At 43.0% G+C, this 27,571-nt stretch overlaps 1 protein-coding gene across 6 annotated transcripts in view; it reads right to left on the bottom strand.

Annotated features, from left to right (window-relative positions):
• Window positions 1-27,571, bottom strand: part of LOC126299140 (uncharacterized) — a 159,942-nt gene that overhangs the window by 62,421 nt on the left and 69,950 nt on the right. For all 6 annotated transcript variants that reach the window (XM_049990905.1, XM_049990903.1, XM_049990907.1 and 3 more), the window contains 2 exons: window positions 24,399-24,556; window positions 9,498-9,589 (listed from right to left, as the gene is read on the bottom strand). In XM_049990905.1, coding sequence (XP_049846862.1) covers window positions 9,498-9,589; window positions 24,399-24,556 — 250 coding nt within the window. The remainder of the gene's footprint in view (window positions 1-9,497; window positions 9,590-24,398; window positions 24,557-27,571) is intronic.

Consider the following 27,571-nt stretch of genomic DNA (forward strand, 5'->3'; position numbering starts at 1 on the left):
TACATAATAACATGATTAAAATGAAAGACTGTTATATTGAGTGGTTTATGATGACCTACAAAGCTCCCACTGTTCAATGTGCATGCCACAATTAAAGACTGCCTTTGTGAGTCTCTCTGGACCACACTGCTTACAGTACGTATTAGCAAAATAGTAACAAACTAAAAATTGGAGGCATTCCTTCATCCCTATTTACCACTCTGAAGAAACAATGAGTGGTCAAGGCAAGCCTGTTGTGGTATCGATACTTCCGATGCCACAGCGTAGGTGCATGCTCGTAGGTTGGCACTACCAAGAGCGGATAAACTACGCCAACCACAGCTCCTCCTAATCGATGCTGTGCAGCTCAACAAGCACCGCTCTGCTTTCTGCCCCATTTCATCAAAAGCAGACAGCCTGGATACATCGCTTCAACTTCTGAGTGTGTGCTTGCTATTGAGACTTTGTACTACTTACAATTGGAATACGGCTTCGAACCTACGTGCTCATCATCGCAAAGTTATGTAACCATTTATTAACTTGTTTTTTGCCTATAGTAAACATCTTTAATTTTAAACACAGTACCGAAGTGCTCCTGCTCCTACTCGCTTCCTTCATTCAGCCTATTTTGAAGATCACAGGAGCAGACCCAAGTGTCACCTCCCAGCCAGTATACAAAAGAATTGGCATCGAGGATAATTTTTTCTCCTCTTACCTATGTTTTTTGCTCAGTACTGCATTAGCTTTTTTGTGATATCTCAGTACGACTGTGTGAGTGTTCGCTTTCACCCTTCGCTATAAGACATTATTTTGTGTCAACGATGGCTTCGCCACAGGAACAGCCTCCTCTGTCCAACCTTGTACGGTTTCAGGCTCAGCAAATGATGCAGCTGCTTGCTAATGTAAATGGATTGGTCTCACTACAAACTGCAGCTCCTACGGCGCCCCCACCTGTACCACAAACGTCTCCTACGGTGCCGTCATTTAATGCCTTCAATCCTGACACTGAACACTGGCCAGTATACACTGACCAGCTCGAGGCACACTTCGCAGCATACAACATACCACGTACAGAGCGGCTAGCCTTTTTCAATGCCAACGCGGGTATAGTGTTATACCGTGTGCTCGTAAAATTGATCCGCCAAGAGACTAAAACTTATGCAGAAGTGACTGATGCATTGAAATCCCACTTACGTGACAGTGTAAATGTGGTAGCCACATGCTACAAATTCTTTCATCTCTGGCGAGGTCCTACTCGGTCTAATAAATCTTGGTTAGTGGACCTTCAGGGACTAACATCTGATTGTGACTTTAATTGTTCATGTGGACTCTCTTATGCAGATATGATTAGATACACTATTGCACAGAATGTGGCAGACCACTGCATCCACAAGCAAATCTTACGATTTAAAACCCCGTCTTTGCAGGAAGTAGTAGACTTGCTAGACATACAAGATACATTAGATATGGCTAATTAAGTGTTCGACGTGACCCGGGGTACTGTTAGCACAGCATGGCCCTCCCACCGGGCCCCACCAAGAGTGCCGCACTGCACTGTGCTGCTCACATCCGAGTAAACAAGTTTCCAACCAGGAACCCACTAAGAAACTGGAATCTAGCCTGAACTGTTTTCGTGCCCACCCACGAAACAGTTGCCCATCTCGTCAAGCACAGTGTTATTTTTGTAATAAGAAAGGACATATGCAAGCTGTGTGTAGTAAGATAAACATATTCACAACCTGTTTCCCATTCACGTGATTCGTGTGGGCGTCACCGCAATAGAAACTGCCGTGATCATGATTCACATCATCAACCTGTGGATGTTAATGCCATTTTTTCAAGGCCGCCTGCTTCACGTGCTTCTACAGCTCTTCGTGTGAATAAACCAGTTTTGCCAGATGCTTCCTCTCACACTCAGCATGATGCGAGGAAACTTTCTGTGAATTTGAACATTTGTGGACGTTCTGTTCAGATGCAGATGGACACTGGTGCATCTGTTTCTTTTCTGAACAGATCAACATATGACTTGCTTCATTCGCGCCCGCTTTGTCGTTCACATTCCACACTGACTGCATTTACTGGACAAGAAATCTCAATGCTTGGCATTGTCGTTTGCAAGTCACATTTAGTGCAATGATGAAAACAGTGTCTTTCCATGAGATCCACTCTAGTGATGCTACGAACATTTTTGGCATGGACGCGTTTGAACTTTTTGGCCTCGCAATTCAGGACAATGTACTTTGCATCAACACTAGTGACCATGCAGACAGTGTTGCCGCACTGTGCGATGATTTTGCTGGACTCTTTTCTGATGGCCTTGGTTGTGGCACAGACTTTGCAGCGTATGTCGTAGTTAAAGACAATGCCATGCCTATTTTCCGGCGCGGACGCCCAGTACCGCATGCACTGCGTGACATCGTTGCTGCTAAACTTGAGCATTTGCAAGACAGTGGTGTCATTGAACATGTTTCTGCTTCGCAATGAGCTTCACCTGTAGTGTGTGTGATGAAACCAAACAGTCGTCTCCGTATTTGTGCTAAGTCTACAGTAAATCCCCAGACAGTGGTCGCTACGTTTTCCTGAAGACATTTTTGATAAGCTTGATGCGGGAAAATTCTTTTCCACGATTGACTTGCAGGATGCATACTTTCAAATTCTGCTCAACAAACAGTTGCAGCTTTATTTTGTGGTCAACACTCACCTTGAATTGTTCAAGTTTCACCGACTACCATTCAGTAGTCCTTCGGCTCCTGCTATTTTTCAAGCTAACTTGCAGCAGTTATGTGCCACTGTCCCTGGTGGTTCAAATTATCTGGATGATGTTATGTCAGGTCGAATCCCTGACAATGCAGAATTGGCGTGCCTTATTTACTGTACTTTAGCAGGAAGGACTCAAGTGTAACAGACAAGTACAATTTTTTTTCCAACTGAGATTCAGTATTTAGGACATATGATTAACAGACAGGGTATCCACCCCTCACCATCACATCTCTGTGCGATTAGGGACTTGCCAGCACCCAAGAACTTGAAAGAACTTCAGTCTGTGTTTGGCAAAATTACCTATTATGTTTACATTCGGTTTATACCAAATGCAGTGCAGATTGCAGCGCCTTTGCATCGCCTTAGGCGTGAGAATGTTCCTTTTGTTTGGTCTTTGGAATGTGATGCTTCTTTCCACAAGCTCAAATCTTCTCTGTTGAGTGAACACTGTGCGATTCCTTTTGATCCCTCCAAATCAGTTGTTTTGGCTGTTGATGCATCTTCTCATGGCATTGGAGCAGTTCTCTCGCACCGCATTAATTCTGTCGATCGCTTTTGGGTCTAGATTGCTCAATTCTGCCCGGCAAAACTATTCTCAATTCAAGAAAGCAGCTTTAGTTATTGTATATGGAGTGACAAAGTTTCATGGTTTTTTGTACGGTCTTAAGTTCTATTTGGTCACCAACCATAAGCCTCTGACATCGTCATTTCACCAGTCAAAGCCAGTTCTAGCCCGTACTGCAAAAAAGTTGCAACATTAGTCTTTGTTTTTGTCTAACTACAATTATGCCTGAGGCTCAGCATGGCAATGCCAATGCTTTGTCTCACCTCAGTCCTGACAAGTTTGATTCTCCAGAACTGTCATGCACGTTCACGTTCATCGATTCGCAAGATAAGGAATTAGTTGATTGTTTTCCAGTGGATTTTCGTCGCATTGCTTCTGCAACAGATTCTTTTGCAGTATATTTGTACTCAATGGACTCCATCTGCTATGTAGATTACTGATCCCCTTGTTTAATGTTACTGTGTGCAAAGTCACAACTTTGCTGTACACCAAGGTGTTATTTTGTTACGAACTGACAATAATGAGTCTCATGCGGTTGTACGAAGCTGTGTCAAATGAAAACATTAAACTTGTAATAACAAATCGAAATTTAGCGCAGTTATCCCATAAGTTGGTAAGCGTGCTACAAACAGCGTGCAGAATGACCTGTAGGTGGAAGCATAATGCAGATGCACACATACCATCGCACTATCAGTATAAAGATGGCCGCCCCACTTGCGGCTTGCACTGGCAGCGTTCTGCTATTCGGTTTTTGCGTAGTGAAGGTGTGAAACGTATTGACATTCATCAACGAATGAGGTTCAGTACGGTGATGCAGCAGCAAGTCTACGAATGGAGTAGGAAGTTCGCAAATGGTGCACAAAGAGTTGTGACTCCACAGAACATTGCAGCAGTTGAAGCCATAGTGAAGGAAAACCTCTAAGTGACACTGAATGACATTGGAGCACGTTTACAGAGTAGTCATGGGTCAGCACACCACATTGTGCATGATGTGCTCCAGTTTCACAAAGTGTCTGCAAGATGGGTGCCATGGCAGCTGACTCCTGAAATGACAAAATGATGTGCTGATGCTTGTGAAGAACTTCAGCACTCTTAACAAGAAGGTGATGGCTTTCTTGCAAGAATCGTTTCTGGAAACGAAACCTGGGTTCACGTCCACCAACTGGAAACGAAAAGAGCGAACAAGGAATGGCGCCATTCCTCATCACCAAAACCAAAGTAGTTTCGAACAGAACCATCAGCAGCCAAGGTTATGCTGACTCTCTTTTGGGACAAAAAAGGCGTCATTTTGGAGCATTACATGCCTTGAGAGACCACTGTCACCAGTACATCACACACAGATCTCCTAAAAAATCATCTGTGGCCTGCAATCAAATGAAAGCGACGTGGATTGCTGTCAGCAGGTGTCCTTTTGCAACATGACAATGCAAGGCCCCACACTTCCCGTACAACCGTTGCAACAATCACAGACCTGCTTTTTGAGTGTCTTCCTCATCCACCATATTCACCAGACCTTGCCCCCAAGTGATTTCCGTACGTTTGGACCACTCAAACACGCAATGGGAGGAAAAAGTTCCGTTGTGATGAAGAGGTACACGACGCGATGCACGAGTGATTGCGTGGTCTATCAAAAGAATTTTTTTCTAAAGGAATTTATGCACTTTGTAAGTGCTGGAGAACTTGCATTGAGTGTGGGGGAGATTATGTTGAAAAGTGATACAGCTTTGTACCACTTCTGCACAATAAATAAAATTTAAAAAATATTTTAGGTTTTGATTTGACTCAATCTCGTACCTCGTTCATTGCAGCTGGAAATCCTCCACTTACTGCATGCTAGTCATTGGGGTCTAGTGCGGATGAAGCAATTAGCGTGTCGTCACAGCACTTGGGTCGGCATTGATAAACAAATTGAGAATTTGCTTGCTAACTGTCACTCTTGCGCGGAGCATCAATCTGCTCCCCGTCAGCGCTTCTTTGCGTGGCTGACTCCTCCTGCACCTTGGCAGCGCGTTCATATTGATTTTGCGGGTCCTTTCTGGGACACCCGCTGGTTGATAGTTATTGATGCATACTACAACTTCCCTCTTGTTGTACCTATGTCTTCTACTACATCTGCCAGTACTGTTCGAGCTTTGAAATATCTTTTTTGAACTGAGGGTCTTCCTGAAGTTATTGTCTCTGACAATGGCTGCCAATTTGTGTACTCGTTTGAAGTGTTCTGTGCTGCTAATGGCATTCGCCATCTGACCTCAGCCCCATTACATCCCCAGTCGAATGGTGAGGCTGACGCTTTGTGTGTACGTTTAAGTCTCAGATGACCAAGTTGCAAGCCACCCACTCGCACAAGAGATTTCCTTGGTTCCTATTGCTCCCAGCCGCACGGTGCCCGTTCCCCAGCAGAACTGCTACATGGCCGCGCCCACCAGCTGCTGCGCACTCCCACTGCTCTGCCTCGTTCTGGTTTGGCACCACATGCTTTGGTGTTCTGTCACGTTCTCTGTGGCAGGCAACGCTGAAAGAAGGGTGGATTCTTTGCCATCTTGGCCACGCCTCATTTGTCATTTCTGGCCCCTCTGGAACTGTCACGCAACAACGGAACCAGATCCGTTGTGCCATCCTCTGCTTTCTGCCACTGGTTTTTTTGCGGCAGAATTGGATGCTTTGTGGCTTCCGCTGCCACAGCCCATGACTCCACTGACGGCATCTGTGGCGCGGGCACCATTGCCTGCTCCGCCAGTCCAGTCTGCAGCATCGGGCAGGCACCTCTGGCCACCGCCGCGGCCCCACAACTGACCGCCGTCACTGCCGTGTTCCTCCGCAGTGCCAGAGCCAATGGATGCTGCGGCTGCCATCACACCACCGCCACCCATGGAGGTTGTTGCTCCGCCTCCTCATCCGAGTATACCCAGTGGCGGTGTGGGTCACGGGCAGGCTTTGAATGGGACATTTTCCTTGCTCCCTTGGGAGCAATTCGGAGACACAGGTGGGCAACGTGTCCCAGCAGTTCTGCTGTCCGCCCCCTCAGTTGCACCACCCCTGGGTCCCTCCACCTGCCGTCGGAAGCACTACTCTGCGACGGTGCACCGTTTCAGGGGGGAGTGGTGTAGTATTGATAGTTCCGATGGTACAGCATAGATGCATGCTCGTAGGTTGGCACTACAAGAGCAGACTAACTACACCGACCACAGCTCCCTCTAGCTGACACTGTGGAGCTCAAAAAGTGCCACTCTGCTTTCTGTCCCATTTCATCAAGAGCAGATGACCTGGATACATCATCGCTTCAACTTCAGAGTGTTTGCTTACTATTGAGACTTTGTAGTACTTACAACAGGGGGGGAGGGGGGTGTTTTTGGGGGGGGGGGGGCGGTGGGGAGACCAGACAGTGAGGTCATCAGTCTCATCGGATTAGGGAAGGACAGGGGATGGAAGTTGGCCATGCCCTTTCAAAGAAATCATCCCAGCATTTGCCTGGAGCGATTTAGGGAAATCAAGGAAAACCTAAATAAGGATGGCCGGACGCAGGATTGAACTGTCGTCCTCCTGAATGCAACTTACAACGGGAATACTGTTTCGAACCTACATGCTCATCATCGCAAAGTTATGTAACCATTTATAAACTTGTTTTTGCCTTTAGTAAACATCTTTAATTTTAAACACAATACCAATGTGCTTTACCTCTCCTGCTCCTACTTGCTTCCTTCATTCCACCTATTTTACAGATCACAGGAACAGACCCACGCACCGCCTTCCAAGCAGGATACAAAACCTGTAACTTCAGTTGCCATCTAAAATAGTTCCCACATTCTGAATAATCTAACTGTTATGCCTTATAACTGTACAGAGAAGATAATATATTTGAATTTTTACCACTGATATTCTTAAACAAATAAATCATCTATTTGAAGACAAGTTAATAATATTACATTAATTTTGAGACTTATGTCCCAATTCAGTGACATATTTCAACAATCGCATCTTACTTTCAGCTACAGTTACTAACCTCTCATCAATGTATGATGCTATAAAAAAGTCTTACGGTCAATTGTATGAACATTGCTGACTGGATATGATATTGAGCCCTAGTTCAGAAATTGAACTCTGTTAAGGAATCTGTTCTGTTATGTAACCTAAACATGAATTCACGAAGTTCAAAATTTACCTCAATCAGCACAAATGAAGCTTGACAACACCACCAAAATTAGCTACAGTCATGATTATCGCACTTTAACCGCAGGCACTAATCACACATAGTAGATACATATTATTAATTACTGAAAATCAATTTTATTCCACTGCAAATGACATGAACTGATGTGTCGTTTTTCTTAACAGCTACTCTACTCTCATTATTACCTATTGCATGTGCACCACATTTTTCATTTTAAACTTTACAGCTATTGCCTAAGCTATCAAAAATATCAAAGCACAAATTTTCAGGGCTACCTGTTTGGGGCCAAGAGAAAATATTTTATACTTTAAGTCTGTTTTAAAAATATGCTTTATTAAAGTTTTTATTTTAATAATTATTTTCTGCTTTTTACTGTTGTGTGTGTGAAATTTTTCAACTGATTTAAAAAAAAATTCACAAGATTAAAAGAGAGAGATAAATTTCAAGTTTATTTCAGTTTCCTGACAGCTGAGCTAACCAATATATTGCTTTTTCCTATGTATATCTCACAGGAAAACCATGAAGGTAAAAAAATTAGAGAATCGAGCTCATTCTTACCACGAACAATTTGTAACGAACAGAAAGAGGAGGAAATAGCAGTGGAATACAAAATACCCTTTGCCACGTACCAGACAGGAAAGTGATTTAGTATTACACTGCCATCTAGTTCTGAGCTGTGTAGAAAGTTTGGAGTCTCTGGGTCATCAGGAAGTTAGTTAGAAACAAATTGCAAAATTTGTTCTGAACGTACCAACATACGTGAAAATGATTTAACAAAAACATGTTAAAATGCCTTTCCCCAAACTAAACCATCCTCCCCTCATTATTTTCAGGTAGGAAAAGCTTCTGGAAACACACAAGAGTGCAACTATAGCCAACGTAGATCACTCAAAGCAATGCAAATCTGATAAAGATGTACTCTGTCACATCTCCATACTCTGTGGCTAAAATTTTAGCAGTTTTAAAGTTATTCATTTGAAATCCTGTAACAGTAATCTCACTATCAAATGGGATACCCACAAATTTTACGAACTGTTCCAAATTGAGTACACTTATTCAAAATTCAGGTAGATTAAAGATTTAATAATCAAAATCAGAGATTTCTGCAGGAAAGATTCTAAATAATACAACCAATCTATTCACTATTAATCAAAATAACACATTTCAGTTACACTACTAGACAAGAGTTGTAAAATACAAACACATTTCACAAAGAAGTGTCTTTCTACAGAGTTCCTCCTCATACACAATTTATCACTTAGAGATAATTGCAAATACAGTCCTAAAGTAATTGCAATTACAGTCCTACTAAAAACAGACAAGCAGGACACAGTCTTCTTACACGTTTGATGACACCCCCTAACCAAGTGTGTATCAGAATACACTTTTGCACAGGAAACGTATGAAAATGGGGAATCAGCTGCAAACACCTATTACTTATGGATCTCTCATACTGGTCAAATTTCCTGACAGATTAAAACCATCTGCCAGACAAAGACTCTAACCTAGAAACTGGCGATTTGTGGGCAATGCTCTTGCTAAACTGTTCAGGCCCAATTCATGATTGGAACCCTGTGAAAAGTGATAAGCAAGGCAATGGTTTTGTCACAACCTCAGTTGTTCAATCTGGTTCCAACCTAATACACAAGGGATAACTGTTTCCCCAAATTTACATTTTATGCTATAGAATCTAATCACTGTTTAGTTACATGCACCAGGAGAAAAAGAAAATGACCTAGGAGTGTTATTAGTAATACACATCTAGTACAAACAAATCATTTAAGTTGTCACTTACATTTACAGAGGACTTTAGTATTATTTTATGTGTATTTGCATTTGTACATATATCTGACCAGGCAAATCTACAGTCAAGGCAGAGTTAATTCAAATTCCAACATGTATTTTAAAAATAACCAAAATGCTTGCATGCAGATTCATTGTACATGTACAACAGCAGCAAAATAATTGAGGAGCAAAACACTGTCCACAAATTACGAAAGTTAGCAGTTTTCTGTGTAGACCTACCTCATTTTCATCTTGCTTTCTGTATGAAGCTAAGGCTGCCTCAACTTCCCCAGGTAGATTTGGAGGGAATGTGATGTTTGTTTGTGCCCAAGCTTAAAGCAAGACAAAAAAAATATCCATTATTCATTGAAGATATGAAAGCATCCACATGGGGTAAAAATCACATACAGTTTTGTCACAACATGACTTCAATGAACCAGGAAATTAGCAAAAGTTGTATCTGGAACAAAAGGTAATTTAACTTTTAAACACGAACAGGATTTTATTTAAGTGTTTTTACACAACCTTATTACTCTGGAATTTTGCGTCCACTGGATCATATACCCTTTCTTACTTCTCATTAAAGCATCTAACTAGCTTTTTCACCAAGAACTGCCTGTTCTGTGTGTCAGTGAAGCAATCAACAGGACTGTCTCATCATACTGGTATTTCATAAGCCCTGAACTCTCTTTCCATTAGTCTGACAATTCTGAAGTGTTGATTTCATTCCCCACTGACAATTCCCAAATTTTCAGGGAAAAAACTGAGGTGACTCCTCGTCAAGCAATGTAATTAGCTGAATTTTTCCAGCATGGTGGTTACACCCTTTTTGTTTCTGAAGAATTTAATAACACCATCCCTGAATAATATCACAGCTTTGTAGCTTGACTCTCACTTAAGTCATTTTAATTCAAAATCTTACACATGGCTGCCATTTAGCAACTGTATAAATTTGGGGAAAAAACAGCCAATCAGTTGCAAACCAAAGGTTTATTTAGCCCTTGACCTAGGTTTCAATATTTCTAAACATATCTTCAGAAGAAGTGGGCCTTGTTATATCACATGGTGGTAAATTGCATTAGCTGAAGCTGAGCGGCTGTTGTCATATATAAAAATGATATAAAAAAAAAAAAAAAAATGCCATGAATTAAAACAGCAGCCAGCTTACATTCAGCTTATGTCAGAATAAATGCATAAATGTATTTGCTCACTGGTAAAGGCATTTATTTATAACAGTAGTCCAAAGAATAAAATATCTGCATAACCTAAATATTCACCACATCAGAGACAAAGACCTTCATTCCATTAAAGATATGGTCTTGGGGAAATCAGATGATTCGTTTTCAAATAGGCCATAGTTACGATAATAAGCACCTTTCACTGATAAAATTTCTCACTGTAGGTCAATGTTGTCATTTAATCGTCAGCACGTACAGTCGTTGACAAAATCACCTGGTAACTGGCCATCTGCTGCAGAGGCTAAGTCCAAGTAGTTCACTTAAGGTGGCCAATGCAGTTAATCACCCCTCAGAATTCTAATTACGGCAATATGCATAATCTTGCAACACTGTAGACTGTGGAAGTGTCTGGAGGAAATCTTGTCCTTTCCTTGAGAAGCCGACAGGCTGTAACTGCTCATGGTGGTAAATGTCGTGCAATGTAGCAATGAAATCATGAGATCGAATCCACTCCATTCCATTCCACTTTTTTTTTTTTGCGTTAGTCACATTTTGATTGTCTGCGGAAGTAGTCAGTCTGATGGAGCTCAAAAGTAATTCCCTTCACACACTAACTCACCTGTAATACTAGAAATCTCCACAACAATTCCACCACACAGGTCACAGACGTTTCAAGACGAAGTTTACACATGGGAGTTTCTTCACCCTACAGCTGCCCTCCGTAGCTAGCGACCAGCCGCACTCCGCTTGTCAACTTCATCAGGCGTCGTACGACCAGGTGGACGCAGTGCTATGATTGTGTTTATCTGTCATTTTCCGATTTGAAGTTCTTTCATCTTGCAGTTACATATTGGATTTTGCAAGCGCGAAACTTATGAACATTGTTCAAGAGTTGTGAAATAGAGTTCAAAGTGGAAAAGTCTTAACATCTGAAACATATAGTTTGTTCTGGGTTTAACAGAGGTGTGAGGGCAGCAAGGCAGGTCAAGTATACTTTCACTGTGGGTGGAGCATGTGCTTTTGGGCAAAACATGTCAGCAAAGGATTTTACTGTTTCAAGAAATATCGTTCATTGTCATGACTCATTTTCTACATTCAGGAAGTCTCATTAACAAACATACATGATGAACCGTGACCATTTAACTGTAGGACAACAGTGAAAATAAAAGGTAGGACTATTAATGCATTTTAGATCAAACGTATCAAACGTCGTCATTTCACTCATTGAGAATTCCTAAGCAGTATTGTTACTGGTGTCTAGTTATGATGTCTTTATGTTAACTTCGTAAGTGAAATTGATGGTTGGGCCATAAGAAAAGACATCTCCTTGAGGAAAGGGCAGTGTGACATAACATTTTTCAGCAGGTGTCTCAATAAGGATGTCATGCACTACAAAACCCTCTCCCGGGTCGCATCTATCGCAGCTGGTGTTTGTTGCTTATCATGGTAACCTTACGACAAAAATTTATTTTAACAGAACAGAAAGTACTGTAACACTAGCATGTCCATAACAGCACGAATGAATAAGATATTACTCATTCTCAACTTCAAAACAGCATGTTTTTGTTTGCTGTCATATGTTAAACAGAAACAGTATACAAATTTGGCATTTCATAGTTATAATTTATTTACTGACTTTGGATCTGAATGCCTTTGCTCTGTCACTAAAAGGCTACAAATTCTTGTCTTCAGCGAGACTGGAACCACGACCCAAAGCAGCCCTCTCTTCAAAAGCAAACATGCCTCTATCTTGCCACAATACTCAGATGAGAATCAGCAGGTTGTAATATGACAGCACAGATGGACAGACAGATAAAGTACTTGCAGAGACTATCTCTACATGCTGCTAATTCACGATGCTAAACTCCCACTATGTCAGACTGTAGCTCAGGCTTATTTTCAGCTCATGAAAGAGTTACTCAGCAGTGGGTGAATAGAATCCACACCCTGGTAACCAACACAAAACACAGGCCCATAGTAAACTAGTTCATTGCAGTGAAACGCCACATGCCCGTGTCTTTCTGGCAGTGTCTTTTTTTTTCCCTTCTTTTGCAGTAGACTGTCACCTCAGTTTGGAAGTGATAAACAACTGTTATAGTCTACCACACCATAACTCTCACCCACTCCCTCCCTTCCCAACCACAACAGCCATGGATGCAAGGTTCCGAACTGCCTTGCTGTCTTCACCCAGAGCAAACAATATACATCGAATGTTAATATTTTTTCCACTTGCAGCTCTATTTTATAACTCCTGAAAAACATTCATGTTTCGAGTGTGCAAAATCCAATGTGTAACAGCACAATAAAAACTTCAAATCAGAAAATGACAGATAAACATAATCATAGCACTGCACTAAGAGAAATTATGTGCCTTTCATAAACAATTGCTTCCCAAAAAACAGCTCTACAAAAACATCTCTCATGGATTACTTGCTTGGGGAAGACAGGAAGCAAATACGTCTGGACATTTGTTTTGCTTTACAGTAATATTGTTTCATTCACTGATTTCTCAGTGAAGAACAAAAAGGAAAGCTAGAAGATTGGGGGCTTATTGCCCCACTGACAACAAGGTCTTCCAATGCACAAGCAGGAATAGGATTGGGAAGCAGGATATTATCTGTGCCCTTTTAAAATATACCATTCTAGCATTTTCCTAAAGCGATTTGGGCAAACCATGTGAAACAATATGGCTGGTCAGATGGATATTTCAGCTTCAGTCCTTCCATAAGGAAGGTCTGTCTGCGAGTCTGGGGACTTAAACAGTACAGTAATTTATTTCTCCAAGGATTTTTTATGGTGACACAGGAGATTCATACATGGAACAAACATATGAATTTACACGTGTCTAATGAGAATAGGACACCTCACTCAGCACAAAGAATAGCTCTGTAATCTTAATTTTTGTTACCGCATAAAAGCCTTCCACTATCAGAAATCCACAACATTCAACACAGCCAAAATATACAATAATAGCACTTATGCTAAGGTTTTCCCCTTTAAGTTTTTCATTCAGTGTTCCTCAAAACAAAAGAACACAGTACCATTAACAAACCATAAAAAGACAAAATTTATCTCACATTGAATACAGGTTTTACAAAGTGTCAGTCGAATACAGTACAAGTACCAAAATCAGAATTTTATGAAGAAACATCAGTTGCAATAAAAACCTTTTGTGAAACATAAAAGCTGTGTACCAACCAGACTTCTAATCTGGAACCCAGCCTGCCAAGTAAGTGTCCTGCTCAGTTTTGATCTGTCAGAATGTTTCAAAACAGAGTACATTCCACTGCAGAGTGAATGACTCATTCTGGACCCATGAAACTTTGCATTATAACCAACCAAATCAAGGCTCAGTATGTTCCAGGGTGTTGCAACTAAGCAACTTTGATGAAAACTCAAAATTTAAAGCTAACCAGAACTGAAAAACAATGATGAAGCATTTCCTAGCTGGCAGTGTTCCAGACATTCCTGGTAACCAGAATGGGCAATGAAGAATGCACATCCACTGTGTTGCAAGAAAGGCTAGGACATGCCACATAAAATGTTTGGGGAGCAGCTTTGATAATATAGTAACACGAACATACTGAAAAAAGTGGATAATTTAAGCCTCTTTACCTTCTGCTACAAGCACTCAAAATTCTTACACAAGGGAGCAGTGAAAGTGAGAACTGTAGAGTCAAATAACTGAGGTCTCCACACTGTCTTTTATGTGTGCTTCCTCCTGGCATGTGATCATTTCACAAGCAGCAGCCTATGCCCACAGGAATGAATCCCGAGTCTTACGAGCTGACATATAAGATACATTGTATAAGTGCCCAATACTACTGTTGAGATACTACATATTTAAAGTTGATAGCAGAACAAAAGGGTCTACAATGCAGAATACTAAACCCAATAACTAACTTGGGAAAAGGCTGGCCTACTTGTGCTAAAACTTCACAAATCCTGCATATGAGAAGGGTCCAGTAATCCAAACAATGGAAAGAAGAGAGGCTTTAAAGACATGTAGCATATTTTATTTATGGGTGAAAGGCAAACAAATTGCATTTCATTAAAGTAACATACATATTATTCAACACCCACTGATCTTAGTCATCAGACAATACTGTAGCAGAATTTCAGTCTTAGAATTACTATTGAACCTTCCTATTTTTAGTATCATCCTCATGGACATCAAATGAATGCTAACATTTCTTCCACTATTTTCCCTCTGGGACAAATTTATTACCATGATAACAAGTTTCCATTAGTCATGTGCATGTAAATTTTCTTTGAACCACCTGAAGTACAATATCGCATGCTGCTTCTGTCATAGTTCTGCAGATTCAACAGGGATTCTCTGTCACAAAAAAAATTCTTACACTTTATACACAATACCCTTCATTTGAGTCCCAGTATCTTGGAAATGAGCGATATTAAAGCAAAAACAAACTGAACAGAATGCAGCGAACAAATATCAGAAAAATCAACTGTACCAAACAGTAGACACACAAAAGACAATCATTCACAACAGCATCACAGTTTTACTGATGGCATATGTGTGAATCAGGCACTTGCACACCATATACAAAAGAATATGGTAGTCATCACTTCCCCAGCAGAAAATACACTGTGGCTGCACATATTAAGTTATCAGTTAAGCTAAATGCTTCTCACCACCTGTAATAGAAGAGGGAAAGAGTGGGAGAACAGTTATTTGCACTACAGCCATCATTTTCACTGTTCCTTAGCACTGTTGCCAATATTGTCTAAGACATCCAATAAAGCCATCTACTTCTCAGACTACAATATAAACATCAGATAAGGAGAGGCATTTTTTTATCTAGTAATCTGGAGATCTGGATTCTGGAGACCACTGTGTACAGCAAGATTTTGCTTTGTCATTATGGATTGACAGTAGCTCAGTGACTGAGTAGATATGGTACAGGCAACAAATCCAAAGATTTGGGTTCAATCCCATGTCAAGTCTTACACCTTTCCTGTCACTGCTTTCACCTTTGACAATGCATTGTGTATGTGAAAAATGCTAACTAGCTGCCTAGTTTCAATTCCACATGATGGAAGACCCGTATCGTCCAACAGGGCCCCCCCACACAGACACTCATGACTATGCCATTTAGAGTCCATGCAGATGCCATCTCATGAACCAGACACATGTGTATTTAAGATGCTGGTCAGATTCATCCTGTACCTGCATGCCAGTACATTTTGATAACGTGCATGCAACGGAAATGCAGCAATGCATGGCATGTGACATTCTCACACAGGATCTTCTCAGTTACCTACAGTATGAAATGACTGTTGTGCACCCTCTCACAGATTCTTGCCAGGAACCTGTAGTATGTGATGTGACCATGAGATTCCCAATGCTGGATGAAGAAAGAAACTGAAGAAAATTTGTGACAGAAAGTTAAGTGGAAGGTCTCTCTCTTATATTTTTGTACAATCTTTGTTGTACTATGATTTGCTTTTCTTTACCATTGATCAAGAGCTGCCAGTGTGAGGTATGCTTCTGTGGGTGAGGGTAAATCTCTTGCTGAGTGAGAATGATGAATATGGTATTGATCAAAAAGAAACTGATGAAGTCAATGAGTATACAACTGATGGTGGGGTAGTCTTTGATGATATCCAATATCATATCACATTGTTCATTCTTTAATAGTTTCAATAGTTACTTTGGTAACTGTCTCATAACTAATCAAAGGGATAAGATTGTGACAATACCTGTACTTATACCCACAGAACCACATTATCTTTTATTTATGTTCATACTGGTAACTGGAGTACCTACTGCTGCAATAGTGGTTATAAAGTGTGTTCAGTTCATGGAAAATGACAGCAACTAATCCATACACAATGCACGATTTTGGAAGTGATGGAACTTCACACAGTTGCACATACTTGGGTGCGAGTTGCACCATTTACATATGGCTCACTCTTGCATGCTGTGTAACACACAGCTAAGAACTTGTACCTAAACTTCTCTCTACGTGCCTGAATGTTACAGTGCAGTCAAGTCAAGCACAAATGAAGATGTGTCTCACTCAGTTTCATTGTTAAAACTGTTCATCTGAGGGGCCTCTAAAGCCTAGTAAAACACTGTTGTGTACTACCTGAACTATACACCAGACACAGACTTACTTAGTGGACTATGAAAAGGTAGCTATCAATAATCCTTTGGATCTCAAGGTGGATTCAGTGAGTTTTGCAACTACTGAGTTAGGGCAATCTCAGCACGTAAGGTTATGCCAGGGTAATTGCAGAAGTCAAAGGCACACACTTTCCATTATACTCCAAAAATCAACACCTGACCACATCCACAAAATTCACTATTTTGGTTTATACATGTCACATAGTATTGCACATTTACTAGGCATACAGATTTCTTTAAGGGGGCTGGACGTCAAATGGGTCGACTTGGAGCACGAGAGGCACCACAGGGCATTTTAATTTCCACTGTGTATTCTTTCACAAATAAATTCTTACAACTTTGTCAGCATGACCAGGAAGGATTCAAGATTAACATTCATAGCGATGAAAGTTTAAAAACATAACCAAATAATTTTTTTAAAAAGTGAAATTTCATAATTTTTTCACTTACTATTGGCCGCATTTGTTGCTTTAGGTACACTTTTCTTCATAAGTAAGAGAGATTCTTTGATGAATTTTGCACAGCATATAAACCATACTTACAGGTGTATCAAACTCTAGAATTTATTTAATTTATGGAAAAATGAATGAGCTGTTACATTTTTAACTTCATGTTTAAAAGAAATTCAAATTTTATAATTATTTATCTCAACTTTTACCACAAATTTTAATAGATTTGGAAAATTCTAGAGTTCTGCATTAAGGAGTTTGTGTTTAACAAGCAGTGCAAAATTCGTGGAAGAATCTCTCTTACTTATGAAGAAAAGTGAACCTATAGCAACAAATAAAGCGAATAGTAAGTGAAAAAATTATAAAATTTCACATGTAAAAAAAAATATTTCCTCATGTTTTTGAGCTTTTACTGCTACGAGTGTGAACCCTGAATCCTTCCTGGTCATGCTGACAAAGTTTTATGAATTTATTTGTAAAAGTATAGACAGTGGAATTTAAAATGTTCTATGGTGTCTCTCCTGCTCCAAGTCGGCCTGTTTGACGTCCTACCCACCTTAAGATATAGGCATTCTGTCACACAGTAAAAGCCCCTCTGAAGACCCCTTTCCCAGTATCTATGAACTGTGGATTCATACCAAAGTAGCCTGGCTGGAGATGCTCCAGAACCATTCAGGTAAATCCCTCTGTACGGAAGATATAAAACAGTTCGTATGACCTTGCAAAAGCAACTGATTGTATTGATCTGAACAAGTACAAACAAGCATCTGATTATATTGATCTGAAGAAGTACAAACCAGTCAGTTTGTTACTATGGATCACAATCAAAATCCAGTGACACATCAATCAAAAGCACATCCAATTAAACTTGCAATAAAATTTCTGATCACTTTTCAAGATATTACAATAAATGATGCATCTTCATCAATAACTGTTAAGCAGGTTGAGGAAAAGCAAAATGCACACATGCAAAGCTGCTGTAATTTTTCTTATTTTGGTGATAGTGTCCACATTATCTTCTTCTGTAAGATTGTTGACTATTTTCTCTATAATTAATGAAAACAAACATTTGGGCAAAAAATATTAACTGCATATGCATGTGCAGTAGCGGTAACATGCAGTCCATGTGCTCCTGTAGCCTGTAGACAACTTTTTTTTTTGTGTGGTTTTAGGGCGCACAACTACAATGGTCATTAGCGCCCTGACTAATTTAGGAACGTACCGCAAGGCACAAGGTTAAAACAGCAACTAAAAGGGACAACACTATAAAAGATGTATTAACAGACAGATGATTAAAAAACTACAGCATAATCAAACAATCTTAGACAGGTGTGTCAAGTTGATAAAACGAAGAACGCGAGCAGCAGCTCCTGGGTCATCCGCTAAAATGGCATCCAGAGTACATGGCAGGCCAAGATCAAGACGCAGCGTAGTAAAATCTGGACAGGACGTTAAAATGTGGCGGACCGTCAGCAATTGCCCACATGGACAGAAAGGCGCTGGTGCTGCCGTCAGCAGATGGCGATGGCTGAACTGGCAGTGTCCAATTCGTAGCCGGGCCAAAACGACCTCCTCCCGCCGAGAAGGGCGTGAGCAGGACGTCCAAGCTACGGGAAGAGGTTTCAAGGCCCGAAGCTTGTTGTCCCTAAGTGCAGCCCAATCGGCATGCCACAGCGAAAAAATGCACCGACAAATGATTGTGCTACAATCTGATGAAGGGACACAACAAGAAGCCGTCCGAGGCTGGAGGACCGCAGCCTTGGCCGCGGCATCTGCAGCTTCGTTCCCAGGGATACCGACATGGCCAGGAAACCACATAAAGGTAACCGGAGAACCGTCGTATGCCAGCTGCTGAAGAGAGCATTGGATCCGGTGCACGAAAGGGTGAACCAGATACGGATCACTGAGGCTCTGGATGGCACTCAGAGAATCGGAGCAGATAACATAAGCAGAATGTCGGTGGCGGCAGACATAAAGAACAGCCTGGTAGAAGGCAAAGAGCTCAGCTGTGAAGACCGAACAATGGCCATGTAGCCGGTATTTGAAACTTTGTGCACCAACAATAAAAGAACACCCGACCCCGTCATTGGTCTTAGAGCCATCTGTATAAATGAAGGTCATATTAGTGAACTTCGAACGAAGTTCGACAAAACGGAAGTGGTATACTGAACTGGGGGTAACCTCCTTTGGGAGCGAGCGGAGGTCAAGGTGAACGCGAACCTGAGCCTGGAGCCAAGGTGGCGTGTGGCTCTCGCCCACTCTAAAGGTTGCAGGGAGTGAAAAATCAAGGTGTTGAAGGAGACGACGAAAGCGAACTCCAGGGGGTAGCAGGGCAGAGACATACAACCCGTATTGATGGTCGAGAGAGTCGTCAAAAAAGGAACGATACAATGGGTGGTCGGGCATTGACAGAAGCCGACAGGCGTAACGACAAAGCACAATATCGCGCCGGTAGGTGAGTGGCAATTCACCGGCTTCAGCATGAAGACTCTCGATGGGACTAGTATAAAAAGCTCCGATCGCAAGCCGTAAACCCCGATGTTGTATGGAGTTGAGGCGGCGTAAGATTGACGGCTGTGCAGAGGAGTATACGAAGCTCCCATAATCCAGCTTGGAGCAGACCATCAACCGATTTAGGTGAAGTAGGACGGTTCGATCCGCTCCCCACGACATACCACTGAGAACACGGAGGACATTTAGAGAACGGGTACAACGGGCAGTCAAATATGACACATGTGGAGACCAGCTAAGTTTCCTGTCAAATGTAAGACCTAAAAATTTTGTTGTCTCCACGAATGGGAGAGCAACGGGGCCGAGTCGTAAGGACGGTGGGAGAAACTCTTTGTAGCGCCAGAAGTTAATACAGACTGTTTTCTCAGCAGAAAAACGGAAGTCATTGGCGACACTCCAGGAGTAAAGACGGTCAAGAGAACGCTGAAGAGAGTGCTCCAGGAAACATGTACGCTACGCGCTGCAATAGATGGTAAAATCGTCCACGAAAAGGGAGCCTGATACATCATCTGGGAGGCAATCCATTATTGGATTGATTGCTATGGCGAAGAGAGCGACGCTCAAAACGGAGCCCTGTGGCACCCCATTTTCCTGGCGAAAGGTGTCTGACAGGACAGAACTCACACGTACCCTGAACTGTCGATCCATTAAAAAGGAACGAATAAAAAGAGGGAGGCGAACCCGAAAGCCCCATGTATGCATGGTGCGGAGAATGCCCACCCTCCAACAGGTGTCTTAAGCCTTCTCCAAATCAAAGAACACAGTCACGGTCGGGCGCTTCCGCAAGAAGTTATTCATAATGAAGGTCGACAGGGTACCCAGATGGTCGACAGCATAGCGGCGCCTACGAAATCCACATTCTACATTGGTAAGTAGGCGTCGAGATTCGAGCAGCCAAACCAACCGAGAGTTAATCATTCGCTCCATCACCTTAGAGACACAGCTGGTAAGCGAGATGGGTCGATAACTGGAAGGCAAGTGCTTGTCCTTCCCCGGCTTAGGAATCGGTACAACAATAGACTCGCGCCAGCATGCGGGAACATGTCCCTCAATCCAGATGCGATTGTAAGTACGAAGAAGGAAACCTTTACCCGCAGGAGAAAGGTTCTTCAGCATCTGAATATGAATAGAATCAGGTCCCGGAGCGGAGGACCGTGACCGGGCAAGTGCATTTTCGAGTTCCCGCATGGTGAATGGGGCATTGTAGTTTTCACAATTCGAGGAGTGGAAATTAGGTGGCCGAGCCTCCTCTGCCTGTTTTCGGGGGAGGAAGGCAGGGGGGTAATGAGTGGAGCTCGAAACCTCTGCGAAAAAGCGGCCGAAGGCATTGGAGACATCCTCAGGGGCCACAAGGACGTCATTCGCGACCGTCAAGCCAGAAACTGGTGAGTGGACCTTAGTGACAGATAGCCGGCGCAGGCTACCCCATACAACAGAAGAAGGAGTAAAACTGTTGAAGGTGCTTGTGAAAGCAGCCCAACTGGCTTTCTTGCTTTCTTTAAAAATACGACGACACTGCGCACGTAATCGTTTGTAATTGATACAATTCGCCACTGTAGGGTGGCGTTTAAAGGTGCGTAATGCACGTCGACAAGCACGTAAGGCATCTCTACATGCTGCGGTCCACCAGGGGACCGGTACGCGGCGTGGTGAAGTAGTGTGAGGGATGGAATATTCAGCAGCAGTGAGAATGACTTCCGTCAGGTGTGCGGCCTGACTATCGCAGCTTGTGAAGGCTTGATCCTGAAAGGTCGCCCTGGAAGTGAAGAGCCCCCAGTCTGCTTTGGAGATGTTCCAACTAGTTGAGCACGGAGAGGGGGTATGATGCAGGAGATGGATAACACACGGGAAGTGGTCGCTCGAATATGTATCAGAAAGCGCATACCACTCAAACCGGTGTGCAAGTTGGGTAGTACATATGGAGAGGTCTAAATGGGAATAGGTGTGAGAGGTGTCTGAAAGGAAAGTAGGGGCGCCAGTATTGAGGCAGACAAGATTGAGCTGGTTGAAAATGTCTGCTAACAGGGAGCCCCTCGGACAGGATGCTAGAGAGCCCCAAAGAGGATGGTGAGCATTGAAGTCTCCAGTTAACAAAAATGGTGCAGGGAGCTGAGCAATAATTTGCAGCATGTCTGCCCTGGTAACGGCAGACGACGATGGAGTGTAAACGGTACAGATGGAAAATGTAAAATTGGGGAGAGTAATGCGGACGGCAACTGCCTGCAGGCCAGTGTGCAATGTGATGGGATCATAGTAGATATCATCCCGGACCAGCAACATAACCCCTCCATGAGCCAGAATACCTGCCACAGGGGTAAGTCAAAACGCTCAGAGGTGTAGTGTGCCAAGGCAATTTGATCGCATGGGCGTAGCTTCGTTTCCTGGAGGGCTACGACGAGCGGACGGTGCGAGCGGAGCAGCAATTTCAAGTCCTCTCGGTTGGAACGAATGCTGCGAATATTCCAGTGAATAAGTGCCATCGTGAGAAGAAGAAGATGCAAGAAGGGGTCATCTAGAAGGCCGCTGAGGGTCCGGCTTCGAGCGAGCACTGCCGCCGCTAGCAGGAGGCGGACAGTCATCGTCCATTTGTTCTATAGGTTCATCGGCCATCTTGTGAAGATGGCCGGAAGGGGGGGCTTCCTCCGCTGGTGAACGGCCAGATGTTCGGCTACCAGCGGTGCGGCCAGGCGAAATGGATGACGGCCTGGGGCGGCAACCGCTAGGGGGCGCAGGAGGAGAAATGCGCCGCGGCGGGGAAGGAGAACTGTGCTTCCTATGAGCCTTCTTGGAAGGCCGTTTTGTGGAAGGATTGGTCGATGGCTGAGGGTTCGAGGTACATAGAAGGTCTGCACGAGACGGTTCTTTCTTGAAGGCCCGTGCTTCTGACTTCTGGGTCTTCATCCTGGCAGAAGCTGATAAAAGTGCTTGTGTCGGAGGAGCGACAGGAGGAAGAGGAGACGTCGACCGGGCGATCTTAGCACTGGCCGAACGGACGACCGTAGTGCTGAAGGTCAGATCGCATGTCTGCGTCGCCACCTCCCTGGTAGTCCGAGGAGAGGCGAGGACAGTACTGTACTTCCCCGCTGGGAGCAACATGGGCTTCCTGCTAGCGAATAGCTTGCGAGCAGCCGAGGTGGAGACTCTCTCTTTGACCCGAATTTCTTGGATACAACGTTCTTCCTCGTAGACGGGACAGTCGCGGGAGGACGCTGCATGGTCACCGCGACAGTTCACACAACGAGGAGACGGAGGTGGACAGTCACCCTCATGGGCATCCCTGCCACAAGTCACACATGTAGCCGCATTGGAACAAGAATGGCGAGTGTGATTGAAATGCTGACACTGGTAGCAGCGGGTAGGTGTCGGGACATAGGGGCGAACAGAAATAACCTCGTAGCCCGCCTTGATGCCTGACGGCAGCTGAACACTGTCAAAGGTCAAGAAAAGTGTCCGGGTAGGTACAAGGTCATTTTTGACCTTTTTCATGACCCTATGGACAGCCGTCACGCCCTGCTCAGCGAGGAAAGACAATCTCCTCGTCAGTCAATCCGTCGAGTGATCTAGTATAGACCACTCCACAAGACGAATTCAAAGTGCGGTGAGCCTCCACCCGGACAGGGAACGTGTACAGGAGTGTGGCCCGAAGCAGTTTTTGTGCCTGAAAGGCGCTCTCAGTTTCTAGTAACAAGGTACCATTACGCAACCTGGTACAAGACTTGACAGATCCGGCTATGGCATCTACGCCCTTCTGGATAACGAAAGGGTTGACAGAGGAAAAATCCTTTCCGTCCTCAGATCGAGAAACTACGAGGAACTGTGGGGCAGGCGGTAGTACTTTTGTCACTGGTGGCTGGTCAAGTTTCCGTTTGTGGGCGGAAGTCGAGAGAGAAGAAGAAGAGAAATCCATTGCGGAGGAATCCCCCACGATTGCCAGCGTCTCCGATGGCGTGCTCCTTCCTTGTGGGGACCCTCTCAGAGGGCACTCCCGCCTTAGGTAATTGTTCACACCTCCCGAGAAACGGACAGAGGGACCAATCGGCATGGTCGGAAGGTGTCAGCTCAGGCAATCACCCCTCCCTGGGCCTGGCCTTTACCAGGGGGTACGTGTGTGCCTTACTTGTCTACCCAGGGCGAGGAATTACGCGTTACCCCGTCACCGGCTACGCGTGCGAACGCGTGGGTCGGCCTTCAGGCACACACAGGGAGGGAGGAAGGAAGAAGAGGAAAAAGAAAGGAGAGAGGGAAAGAAAGGACATACTGTCTCGAACGCCGAAGCGGAGACCAGAGAAGGAGAAGAAGGCAAGGAGAAGAGTAAGTAAGACAGTGAAATGGAGAGAAACAAAGAAAGGAACCAACCAAAGGAAGGAAGAAACCAACCAAAGGAAGGAAGAAACCAGAAGAAGTGAAAAACCAAAATGAACGCAAATATAGGTCGTGAAACCGTCCGTCTCCGGGCGCAGGCGCTAACTACCCCCTTGAGGGGGAGGGACTCCTTTTAGTCGCCTCTTACGACAGGCGGGAATACCTCGGGCCTATTCTAACCCCCGGACTCGCAGGGGGGAGACAACTGTTTAAACAACTAGGCATAAAAACAAGAATCTCTGATACTCACCAATATGAAACACATTATTATACTAAAATAAACATGATAACTCAAAACTCTCACTGAACCACTTACCTGATATCTACTTGAAACAAACTTTTTAAAATTACTGATTTTAGTGTATGAATTTTTCTAATTCTCTTCCTATTCAGTTTTTTGTTTTCTCAAGGTAGCCAGAATAAACACATAAAAAACATTTAAAAACTGAGACAAGCTTGTTCTGTGAATAAGAAATGAAGATATGCTTACTGGTACTAAGATTAATATCATGTTGAAGAGTTGATGGGTCACAGGTATATGGCAAAGATATATCCTCATCATCCCGCTCCTCTTCTGGATTTAATAAAAATGAATTTACCACTTTGTCAGGTGTGACAAAGAGATCTTTAGATTCATCTTCAAAAAACCTGAAAAGCAAATTAATCTTCATTAGGGCTGTTTAATGTAAATAATGAGCGAATATTTTCTGCAGCAAAACATTTTCTGACAGCTTAGCTGAGAGCACTTCACTGAGTAACTTTGTGAGGTGACAAGGACCTGCCTGTGGTGGACTCAGCAATTTGATATCAGTTTTAAATTATCTTTATCTCTAATACAACACAATACATTTAATTTACCATGCCCTGTGCCATTCATGCAATTTAAAATGTCGTATCCACATAAAATATGGTTTCACTATAAGAATGGTCTGTATCTTCACACACTGTATCTGCACCCACTCTCTCTTTCAGGGGGCGGGGGGGGGGGGGGGGGGGGGGGGGCCTTGACTCAAACTGCTTAGATGATATGGTCATCCTGTATACCTCATTTCAGAGCAACAAACGAGACTGCTGTAACAGTCCTGTATGTTACTGGCTGGTATTCCTTCATGGCTGATCATGTATGTGAGGAATGTGGAGATAAAGAACAGAACATATATGCTTCTGTGTAAAGTGAAGCAGCTCAAGCATCTGCAGAACCTTGGCAAGACTTCCAGCTTCCTAGGACACGGGCTGCTTCCGACTAAAAATGTGACGCCCACATTTGGCCAGGCTGGATATGAGGGACTTTTTGGAGCAGACTAGATGACAGTAGTTGTAGTAGAGATACTGTTGTTTATTGGTAGGTTGAACGTGAATATGTTTTATGAAGATCAATGAAGTGAAGGCAACACACACGAAAGTAGCTCACTGTACCAAGGAGGACATGGTGAAATTAGTGGGACAGAAAGTGTTGATTTTCTGGAAGAATGAGGTTAGTGTCTGAACCTTGGAGACAAGCCTTAAGGATGTCATGAATGGACCTGGGCTATTGAGAGGCTTAAAAATGCTAAGTGCTTAGTGTGGCTGTATCTGCAGAACAAGGTCTCATGCAAAAATTGGTACCTCACGACAGCACCACAAGTAAAGACATTCACTGACAAACTTAGCAATGGATTGGAGACATCAGTGCACACACACACACACACACACACACACACACACACACACACACACACACACAAGTGTTTCCTCATGCCACTGCAGTCAGAAAGTAAGTTCAAGCACAGTGCCACTCCTTCCAGTCTCTATGTAACCAATGTAATCAGCAATTGCTTGTAATCATCATTAACAATGACAGTATTGTCAGAGAAAAGATCTCGCTCCGTGCCAATATAAGACTTATTTTGAATTTATATCCAGTTAAAGACAATTGCACCCTGATGTGACACTTCCATTCTACAATGACAAAGTTTTAAATGTGATATGTATCAGTGAAATTATCTAATATATGTCATCTGTATGGACATTAATTGTTTCAAAGTTAAGTATTTACCGTGACCAAGTTTTAATAAATTACTAATAATTTGTATGTGGTGGTGGTGTATCTGCTGGACCACCTCCTGAAGAGATTTATATTGCTACAATACAGCATAATGGTGACACTGAAGGGATCACATTTCTTCAGTGAATAGACTTCCTGCACCTGCACCTGCACCTGCACCTGCCTCGTGGCTCATCAGGAACAGCTAATTCTGGTGCCATGCACATTTTCAACACTCTCTCTCTCTCTCTCTCTCTCTCTCTCTCTCTCTCTCTCTCTCTCTTTCAGTGTAACCTCCAAAAGTTTCAGGTGCAGCAGACTGAATGCCTGCTGCTCAGTCCAACAACTAATTACACTGCTGCTGTACCGAGCAGCTCCACAACCGGTTGCTGCTCCCAAGTTATGCCACTTTAACAGTAAAGACTAGGACTGGACTGAATATTGGACACAGCTGGAGGCCCACATCACAGCTTACAACATTAAAGGTATGGCACACATCAATTTTTTTTTTTTTTCTGTGAATGGCAGGAGCCGATATGTACAGACTGTCTCTTATGTTGTGCCCAGAGTCTTGTCCCAAAAACATTGTTTACAACAACCTCATTTGTAAGCTTGATGGGCATTTTGATGTTCAAATTCATGTATCGGCAGTGAAATTTAAACTCTTTCATCTAAAGAAGCAGCAATCTTTAAAACAGTGGATTGCTAACTTAAAGGGCTAACAAGACATAAGTTCCAGTGTTCTTGTGGATTAAGCTGTAGTGATGGTTTTATATAGTGCAATCGGTTACGTCTTCCTTTGTCTGTTGTGTGGTTCTTTAGTGGATGCATGACCAGGAACAGATGCTTTTCATGAACAGAGAATTCAGATATTAACTTATTCTACACTTAATATCAAAAAGTAATGAAGAACATAACCTTGTTGCAGTATCAGTTTCTAACAGTAGATTTGAACGTAGAAATATATACAGATACAAAGGATTGTAAATCTGTCACTTTTCAATACAATGTTTATTCAAATGTCAAGCCCTGGTCACTATGAAAGTCTGTAAATGTTATTCAACTGGTAAACACAAAATGAGGTCAGTGCATGAATGTCCGAACTTGAGTACACCCTCTGCTAGAACTCCAGAGAAGGGATGCTCGCATCTCATTAACAGCTGTCTGATCATTCATGGCAGTGCCCTCGTGCCATGGTGGCGGCTGTGGGAAACACTGCAGCATAATTGGCGGCAGGCATATTAGAAATTGCAGTCGACCAGATAATGGCCGATACCGCACAATCATGCAAAATGTGTTGCACGCGTACATTCACGATGCTATTCTCAAATTACTAGATCCGGATCTGAAAACAGTTTTGTCTAAGATTGGTGTACACAACTGAAGTTAATTCTGAGTCTCCATCTATTTGTCTTGTTCAGAGTGTACAAGTGACACAATCTAAAGCGAATGTAAAACTGTATAAAAACAAGGATCAGGCGCACCAGAACCATATGAGGAAATCTTGTCCTCGCTGTTTTTCTAGACATGATAAACAAGGTCATTCTTGTCATAATTCAAAGTGTCTCCAGGGTGGTAAGCATGATCATATACAGGCCATATGTTTACTGCATTGCGATTCACAGTGGTTCAAATGGCTC

This window comes from Schistocerca gregaria, chromosome X (assembly GCF_023897955.1).
Source record: "Schistocerca gregaria isolate iqSchGreg1 chromosome X, iqSchGreg1.2, whole genome shotgun sequence".
Lineage (NCBI taxonomy): Eukaryota > Metazoa > Arthropoda > Insecta > Orthoptera > Acrididae > Schistocerca > Schistocerca gregaria.